The sequence below is a fragment of the Mytilus californianus genome, unplaced genomic scaffold, assembly GCF_021869535.1.
Source record: "Mytilus californianus isolate M0D057914Y unplaced genomic scaffold, xbMytCali1.0.p SCAF_18, whole genome shotgun sequence".
NCBI lineage: Eukaryota > Metazoa > Mollusca > Bivalvia > Mytilida > Mytilidae > Mytilus > Mytilus californianus.
The window spans coordinates 5,835,785-5,845,775 of NW_026262666.1; the positions used below are offsets into that span (position 1 = coordinate 5,835,785).

The following is a 9,991-nucleotide window of genomic DNA, read 5'->3' on the forward strand; positions in this document are numbered from 1 at the left end:
TGTTTGTCCTGTGAGTGGTAAATTTGATGCCCTTACCACGTAGTCATTTTAAAATCAAGTAAGTGTCCTGATTTTTGTTTCCTCATGCCTGTAGATTTTGATGGGGACGTACAGATTAAATTTGCTTGAGTCGTCCTGATTTCATATCTACACATTTAGTTTAGAGCTATCTTTGTACTGTGTTTTTTTTCAGTTGTAACTCGTCATAAAATATTTGATATTTTTCAGGCTGAGAATATCTACAATGATGCAGAGCCTGATACTCCAGCAACCGAATTAGAGGCCACTGCTTCATGATGTGTGTGACTTCAGTATCATTTAACATTACTTATAACATACCGACTTTAAATAGCAGTGCTGATAAATTATTCGTGTAAATCTTGTCATTAAAAATACATGTTGTAGAAGACAAGACAGGTGTTATTCCATGGTAAAACATCAAATAAGTTTTACATTTAGTTTCATACTTCAAAAGGTAAGAAATAAAATCATCTTTGTTTTGTATATAAAAATACCTTATGGTTGTAAAACAATGTTTCTTTATGTAATTTTATACTAGAGTTCAAACCTTGGTGTTATCTCCCGCCGTTGGGAACATAGTCATAGTTTTTGTCTATCTGAAACCACGCTTAAACACATAGATGGCTCAAATATTTTCTTACTTTGTAGGATTCCCTGATCAAATTTTCTTGATCATACTATGCTGTCATTTGGATTTTATCATTCTTGCCAGAGTTAATGGACTTTTTGGCCTTCTAGTGGTGCAATCAGGGTTTTGTTTGTGCAATAGGGTTTATAAAGGGGTACTTTGAGGGGCAAAAAAAGAAAGGAGGGGTTTTCTGTAGAACCTTGACTGTTATATTATTTTTTCTGCACTCAATAATACATGAATATCAACCATTTTGAATCTCTAGGATATTTGTTTTCTACATGACCTAATTGTGTCGAATTATTTTCTTGTCATTACTTCAAGCAGCAGCCTGGAAGACATGGTCCATACGAATTTGACATATAACCTTGACCTCCCTCTTTATTTGTAGAAATAACACACATATATATATATATATAATATGTATATATGTATATAATGTAAATACAAAATAAAAAAAAAAACATTTACATATTTTGATTCAATACCACAAAAAATACAAACTAAAAAACATTTAATTTTATAGTTTGATCATTTATAAGGTCCCTGGTAACTTTGTGGCAGTGAACTAGTGATAGCTGTCTTGTCATTTAGTACTTCTAAATTGTATGGGATGTTAAGATTCAACTTATTTCAACATTTATATTTGAAGTGTTTATCTGGCTTAAATCTAAACAAAAACGTTTGATTTGGTCTCCATTAGCATATCAATCTAATAAATAAATGGTCTGTATCAAGATGTCTTCTGGTTCAGATTAGTTTTTCCCAATCAGCTGGAACAAAGTTTTCTCATCTTCATTCAGTTGGGATGTATATTCAATCGTCGTACTGAAATGGGAAATAATCTGGTTAATTTATAAACCTTACTTAGTAAAGTAAAAATGCAATTTATGAGTATTCTAGTTCTTATAAATAAGAAGATGTGGAGAAACAAGAAACACCTATGAACCACACCAACCAACGACAACCACTGAACAACAGGCTCCTGACTTAGGACAGGTGCACAAAAATGCAGCGGGTTTAAACGTTTTAACAGGCGCCAACCTTCACCCTAACCTGAGACAGTAGTGTAACATTACAACATAAAAACTTACCCACTTTTCTTTTGTTGATGACTATATTGACCTATAGATGTCTTTGGTTTTTTTTGTGTTGTTTGGTTGCTGTCTCATTGGTTTATTTATCCACATCTCTTTATTCATATATATATTTTTGAACATGGCAAACTTCATAAAGTACTTAAACTACTTTTTTGTCACTCTGTGGTTATTACCAGAATATTAAATTGGCATTACTGATAAGAACAGCAATAAAATTTGCAAACATAATTTTGATTTTTTTCTAAAATGCCCATCAATATGAAACTTGTGTAGTACTTTCAAAATGGTTTTCATGCCAAGAAGCTGTTGACTAAAAAGAATTGAAATCTTTCAAAAATAAACATTAAAAATTTACATTTAGAGAAATTCATGTTACTGATAAAAAGACATTTGCAAAGCTGAAACTTGACTTAAAATGTTGGTTATATATTTGTCTGTGAAAAGCATCTAGATCCTTAAGGGCTATTCCAGAATTAAGTTTAAGGTGGTCTTGAGGATTGAAAGGAGCCTAATATTGATAAAATAGGGAAAGTGGGATGGATTCAGTACACATTTTTACATAATAATTCCTTGCATTTTGAATTGTATAGGTAGGGTTTAGGGAAAAACTGCCTTTCATCCCCTAAAAATTTTAATTTTGAAAAAGTTCTTATAGTCATCCCTCATACATTTAATTTTGGAATAGCGAAGGCTTTATAGAAAAATAATTTTAACTCATTAACGACAACATACCTCTTGCATCATTTTATCATGTGCTCTTACATCCCATAATTTGTCTGGTTTCATTAGTTTGTCATTCAGTCTTAAGTCAAATATTTCAAAAGCTTGAAGCATCTGGAAAATGATTCAATTTTTTTATACCTTGATATTTTTAGATTTATTTCATTTTATTCTACACCAAAAAAGTCAAATAACAAAAATACCTCAAACCTCAAACGAATGGAAAACAACTGTCACCTTCCTGACTTAGTACAGGCATTTTCTTATGTATATCATTATTTTATTTTATTTTACTCTTGGATCTTTTCTCATCATCAACACAATTAGAAAATCATGAAATATATTGTGCAAACTCTGCTGGAAAGGGATAAATTTGAAAATAACTTGGTTTACTGTATGTGTTGTATCATTCCTTTTTGTAATCTGCATATAAAACATGCTTCCAACACTTCAGTTTAGTGACCTTGAAAAGGGAGGTAACACTAAAGACAAATTCAAACTCAACATTTTTGAGAAAATATTTTCTTTAATTACAAGCCTAAGGAAAAGTCATTTAAATTTTTTATAGGCTTTGTGCTAGTGTGAATTCCAAATTGCATTGACCATTCTCTGTGGGGTCTTACAAATTAAGTTCATTTCTTCTATACGAAGTAATAAAACAAACCTGAAAAGCACATCTGTTAAACGGCATTCTACCAACAGCAGTCCCAAGACCAGGACAAAGAACCCTTCTGATTGGCTGATTTTCTGGGTTTCTGTTGTGTTTCTGTACTGCAATAGAATATACACATTAATGAGTTGATATATTTGTCAATTATCAAAGTGTTTCTCCTGCAACAGTCCTTTTTTTACACTAGGTCCATTTGCTAGACCTTAAATTGTGTATTTCTTGTTTATTTCCACAGATTATGTATACAAATTGTATTGGGGTTCAAAGGACTAGAGAGGGTAATTTTCAAAAGTAAATGGTGATATTGAAACAAGGCAATTATACATATACATATTAAACTTTCCCTGATTGGTCTACGGGTGACTGGGGAACAGAAATATGATCCCTTTGGTTTTCTTCCGATCAGCACTAAACCCTTGCCAAAGTGGAGCAAAAAATCAGCAATGTTTTACTTTATCTACGTAAAGATCTGTCAAAATAACTCCCTTAAAAGAAGAATATGATAAACAAAGTAGAATCAGAAATGATTTACATATCTATTTAAATACCTGCCAAAATGACTCCTCTAAAAGACTGATACCGGTAAGCTTTAGTGGAGTTTATGATATGGTATGCGTAATGATTCATCTATGTAAGTACCTGGCAAAATGACTCCTCTAAAAGATAGATAAGCATTAGTCGAGTTTATGATATAGTATGAGTAATGATTTACATATCTATGTAAATACCTGCCAAAATGACTCCTCTAAAAGACAGATAAGCATTAGTTGAGTTTATGACATCTTTTGGTACTCTCATAGTCGGGACGTGTATGAGGTATTTGATTGGTTTACCATTACTTATATTATTGGTCTTTAACTTCTGAATGTGTTCTTTGTCTGGGTCTTTGTCATGGGCTGGGATAATGATTGCATTTCCCTACAAAATACAATGCATGTTTTTGATAAATTTGAATAAAATAACTTTAGGTGTATTAATGCCAACAAAACCAAAAGAAAAGAAGACACCTGAAATCAGATGCATTTTATTTAGTGGTTGTTGTTGGTTGCTGTTTTTTTTTTATTGCTTTAGCATAAATCAGGTTGTTCTGGTTTTCCTGTTTAAATATTATAGTTATACAATTTTTGTCGTTCATTTTATATATACAATATGCCAATTTCCATATATCACTCCATCACTCAACAAGTTTAGAATAAATTATAATTTTTAGACAGTTATTTTGAAAGATCTGCCACCAATACCAAATTCAGTGGTGTGGAACCAGTGTAGCATTGTAAATAGATATAAGAAGATCACATACTAACAAATAATTTTAGAGAAAAAAAAAATTTCAATTAGAATTTTACTATAAATCTATTATAGTTATCGATCAACTTCAAACAATCCCCCTCCCCAGCCCCTTGCTCACAATTTATTTCCAAGTGGCTACGCCACTGAAATTTACTAATTGACAAAAATTGTGCTGTTGTTAGATCTGATGAGGTTACAGTAAATCCTCCGTATTGCAAACTTTCAACATAAATTCAATCATGATAAGTACAGCAGGCGAGAAATTTCAGCGAGTGCACTCTTGTATTTTAAAATATACATTCTTACAACACTTTTATATTAAGGAATAGTTCAAAGAAAAGGTGTACTCTACTCACCACAAAGTTTTCTCCATCATATTGATCCCTGATTACTTTCTGTATCCGTTCTTGCCTGAAGAAAAAAGGTAAAATATTATCCACTGATCAACTGTAATATATATAACAACTTTAGTATATTACATATAGTTTGCTTCAAGGGTAAACGGTAGAAACACAATGTACATTGGCTAGTAATATTTTGTGCTGAAAACATAACTTATACTTTCATCCAATTTTTGAACTGCTTTTAGGTAAAAATATGAAATCTACAATTACTCAGTCATAACAGTTAGCCTAATATTCACTTAATTGTCTGCTAAACCTTAAATAAGCATTAGAACAGTCGTAGCAGTATATAAAATCCAGGGATGGGGGGGGGGGGGGGGGGGGGGGGGGGGGGGGGTCCAGCCATTTTTTAAAGGGGGGTTCCAACCATATGACCCCATTCAAAAGCATTGAACGTCAAAAAAGGGGGGTTCCACCACTGAAATCGTAGTAAACATTGCACTGACCTGAATCTCCTGGAAGGGGGAGGTAATGCTTTTTTTAATATAGATAATTAGAAAAAAAATTAAAACATTTATTTTCAAAATGTATTCTTTGCTTTTAAATAAAATTGAGAATGGAAATGGGGAATGTGTCAAAGAGACAACAACCCGACCAGAGAGCAGAAAACAGCCCAAAGGCCACCAATGGGTCTTCAACACAGCGAGAAAATCCCGCACCCGGAGGCGTGCTGCAGCTGGCCCCTAAACACAAATGTGTACTAGTTTAGTGAAAATGGACGTCACACTAAACTCCGAAAAATATAATAGAACTAAAATTATAAAACATGAAGACTAACAAAGGCCAGAGGCTCCTGACTTTGTTTTTGTATATTTGTATATTTTTGAGAGAAAAAATGTTTTTGTCACGAGAAAACTAGCCAACCCTTCCCCACACAACACATAAATGGCCGGTGTCTTGAATGCAGTCATAATAACTCCTTTAATTGGATTTAGGCAGATATCATCAATAGAAATCATCTTAAATATCTCATAAATGATTGCAGTTAACCAGTACACTAAATTTAATATTTGGTATTTTGAAAAATTCAACTCAATTATCATGAAATGAGCATAAAAAGTTGACAATAATTCATCATAAGACAACAAATTATATGCCAAAGTAACATCCTTAGCCTTTTGTAGCAGTCTGTTATTGTCCAGTTAATGCATCATTTCAATGTACGTCATGTTTTTGTTAAAGTTGATTTTGACTAAACTTTAGAAGCAAATACTCAGAAATATGTTTCCTTAATAGAGAGAAAACAAATTAAGACTCACATTTGCCATCCAAACAGCTCTGAAAATACTCGATCTATTCCACCATCCATAAATCCAAAGGCATTTGCTGGAGACACCTATCAATTAGAACTGAAAATTGAGATGCACTTCCTGGAATCAGCCTGTACTGAGAAAAGATTAAACTTAGAATTTTCCTTGGAGTTCGGTATTTTTGTTATTTTCCTTTTTTCGTGAAACAATTACTACCTAAAATCAACATGTATATACAGCAATCATTTTTACACAGAAAACAAATTTATCAAATTAAAACAAAAATTAAAAGCTAATTCCGTAAAAAATCTTTTTGTGGATGTTAATGATTTCAGCAATAGTGACTTATTTGAGGTTCTTGTCTTGATGATCATTTTTGCTGTTTGAAGTTCTTTTCTATCTTTAATAGTTTCAAAGTAATTCTCAAAAATGCAAAAATTAGTAAAAATCATCATTAAAGAGCAATAACTCCAATAAGGAGTTGACTCACCATTTCGGCCATTTGAGTTGTTTGTAAATCTTGTTTTTCTGGATAATTTTGCTGTGAAAAGTGTCTATCTATCTATCTATTATAGGTTTCAAGATTATAGGCAACCCCCCCCCCCCTCCCCCCCCCCAAAAAAAAAGGGTAAAAATCGTCATTAAAGAGCAATAACTCCAATAAGAAGTCAACTGACGACTTTGGCGATTCAAACTTAATTTTATATTATCTTACAGATAATTTAGCTATTAAAAGTTTCTATCTATCTTTTATATTTTCAAGTTATTTGGAAAAAGTGCAAAAAAATGGTCAAATCGTCATTAAAGGGCAAGAATTCAAATTAGGAGTCGACTCACGATTTTTGCCATTTTGTTCTCTCTGCCTATTTAATTTTTCAAGATAATTGGCAAAAATGGAAAAAAAGTTAAATATGTCATTTATGCGCAATAACACTTATAAAAGGTGGTCTAACAGTTTTCATATGAATGGACAGTAGGTCGATCTAAACATTCTGAACATATCTGCTATTCAGATCTTCTCCATTTTACCCCTATGTTCTATTTTTAGCAATGTTAGCCATGTTGGTTGGTAAGTCGAATTTAAAGGGCATATTTGTTTTTAATTAGATACCCAAATGAAAATGATGGCTAAGTTTAGTTAAATTTGACTTAGTAGTTTCAGAGGAGGACATTTTGGTAAAAATTAACGGACTGTCACGAAATAGAAGTTCCTTCATAATATAAGTTCCAAATGGAAAAAATATTCTAGAACATTATTTCCACTGGAATAAATATTACAGGATATGTTCCTAACGGAATAAATGGTATAGAATATTTGTTCCAACAGGAACATATTATGACATTGTTTATAACAAAGTTTCCAGTGGAACTTCTGTAAGCCGGAACAAATATACGTCGACAGGACGACGAAGACATATACGACGGACAACGGACGCCAAGAGAGAAAAGTGAGACTTGGTCCTTAGGGCAAGGTGTGAGCTAAACATATAATTAGATTGGTATTAGTACTTACAACAGCATCTACTTCAGGAGTACCAGCAAATATATCACCCTCTGTAGCCTGAAATATAAAAAAAAACAATAACTGTACCGACAGGTAACACTTCAATGGTGAAACCTATGACTGGGGTTATAAACTGGCTCACTGCTCTAGTAAGAAGAAACTGAAGCAGATATCTGGAAAGGATCTCACGCTACAGGAATGATGATCAATAGAAAATGGATTATTACAGTATGGAGCCCTCTGTTTCTTTGTGACTTTTATCCTAAATGTAAATAGTGTATAGAAATGTGAGTGATTGCTTATCTTTTTTTTATTTGAACCAGTCTTTTGTTTGGCGGAGTCTCAATTTTTTATTCTTGCTTGTACTGAAGGTATTAATGTGTACAGAATTAGGATAAACCAAAGGGTGTTGAGGGAAAGTATGGTTTTGTATGTTAAAGCACTTGCAACAATGTACTCTTAATAGGTGGCTTGAGTAGCTGTCCACACTTCTCATCCTTCATTTCCAGTGAACCAAAATTTCGGAACCTACTTTTTTGATTTATTGATCAATTTCTTCTCATTCTGAATATGCAAAAATATGTTTGCTCCTAGCTGTTAATTAAGCAAGCAAGAATCAATCAATCTTACTTACTAGTTTCTTTGTCGAGTTTTTCTATAAAGATCTTAGAAACGTTCATTTGTTTGTAGTTGTATTCATTCCTTAAAAGTCTTTAACAGTCGGGCAATGAATGACAGAATTTATACGGAGTTATCACTTGTTAAAGTTACTATGCTCCTGCATATGTTTCTTCTAACACAAATTTAGCAGTTATTAATTACTATCATATTCATGGAAAGAATGTTTGCTCCTAAAATCCAAAATAACAACAAAATGTCATAAATGACATCTTTTTCAATGTCTGTGTTCAGCAAAATATGCCATAGCAGTAGCAAATTTAATAATGTGTATTACCATACAGACAGTGTGGATTGATTTTAATGGGTTACTAAGATTGAGGAAAATATTTTGTGAAAATTCTTGATTGCACATTGTACTTGAATGAGGGTCTGGATGGAGGGTCCTTCATTTCTTTTTTTTTAATTGTTTTGACCATTTTTCTCTTCTTTATTTATTTTTAACATGTTTTTCTATTATTTATTTATTTTTACCATTTTTTCTCTAATTTTTATATTTCAGAACCCCATTATTCTCTATATTCTGTATTTTTTTAGCCTATTTTTATCAATTCTTTATTTTTTTCACCCTTTAATCTGCACTTTTTGTCCTTTTTTCTCTATTTTGTAAACCCCATCCAGACCCTCTTGAATTATGCAGACTAAGGGAGCTACCATTTGATTTTTATGGGGGGCTAGGATGAAATTTGAAAAAAAATAGGCAGGACAGGAGTTTTGAGTTAAAAAAAAAAGGCAGGATGACAACTTATGTAAAAAAAGTCAGGATAAACTAAGAAAAAAAAAGGCAGGACCGAATAGAGTGAAAAATAAAAAGGCAGGACAGAGATTACAACTTAAAAAAATGCAGGACAAAATTTTCATCCTAGCCCCCATAAAAATCAAATGGCAGCCCCCTAAATGCCTTTCATTATTGTTTTCCTGAATCATTTTTTTATACACAGATTTTACTGTAATACCTTGACCCTAGCTTCTATTTTATACACAGATTTTACTGTAATACCTTGACCCTATTTTCTATTTTATACATATTTTACTGTAATACCTTGACCCTATCTTCATATTTTCTGAACTTCTGTTTCCATTCGTCTACCATTTTACGTTTAATATCCCTGAGATAGTATGTAACTTTGATGTCATCTCCATGTTGTGCATATGTCTCCTCATCAGCTGATTTAACAGTCGAAGATTCTAGCTTTTCAAGTCTTTTCACTGTTGAGTCTATTTCTGTTTCTGCCATGGAAGCCAGAACTTATTCTTTTCTTTAGAATAGAACTATTGTTTGGGATGACTGAAGGCTGAAGTTTTTATCTATTAAACCCTAACAAAAACATTACAAACAACAATAACATCATATATTCCAGAGGTTGGGTTTCCTATAAGATTTTCCTCGACAAATATTGCTTCATACAACTAGCAAGATTATCTACCTTGGGTTCTTAATGGTAAAGCGCACGCAGAATATAAAATCAATTGGATATTAAATTAAACATAACACTAAATAAAACTTAAAAGCAAATGTAAGGAACAATTAAAGTATGCCTAGCTGTATTTCAAAATGTTTAAGAATGAATACAATATGAAATATAAGTGTTCTTTTTTTATATTAGATCATTGTTTATTACACTGTTACACCAAAATCTAAAGGGGCTTCAAATATGATATGTTGCCTTTCTGTTGGCACTGAGTGTATACATTAACTCCTCATTAGACTTTAAACAATATATAA

At 32.2% G+C, this 9,991-nt stretch overlaps 1 protein-coding gene across 1 annotated transcript; it reads right to left on the reverse strand.

The window, feature by feature from the left end:
- Positions 1-1,154: 1,154 nt before the first annotated feature.
- LOC127726621 (uncharacterized) lies at positions 1,155-9,504 on the reverse strand. Its single transcript, XM_052234041.1, has 8 exons — positions 9,308-9,504; positions 7,597-7,644; positions 6,093-6,169; positions 4,786-4,840; positions 3,868-4,057; positions 3,134-3,240; positions 2,482-2,583; positions 1,155-1,477 (listed from the first exon to the last, which is right to left on the reverse strand). The coding sequence occupies exons 1-8, from the start codon at positions 9,500-9,502 to the stop codon at positions 1,466-1,468; spliced, it is 786 nt and encodes a 261-aa protein (XP_052090001.1). The 5' UTR covers positions 9,503-9,504; the 3' UTR covers positions 1,155-1,465.
- Positions 9,505-9,991: the final 487 nt, after the last annotated feature.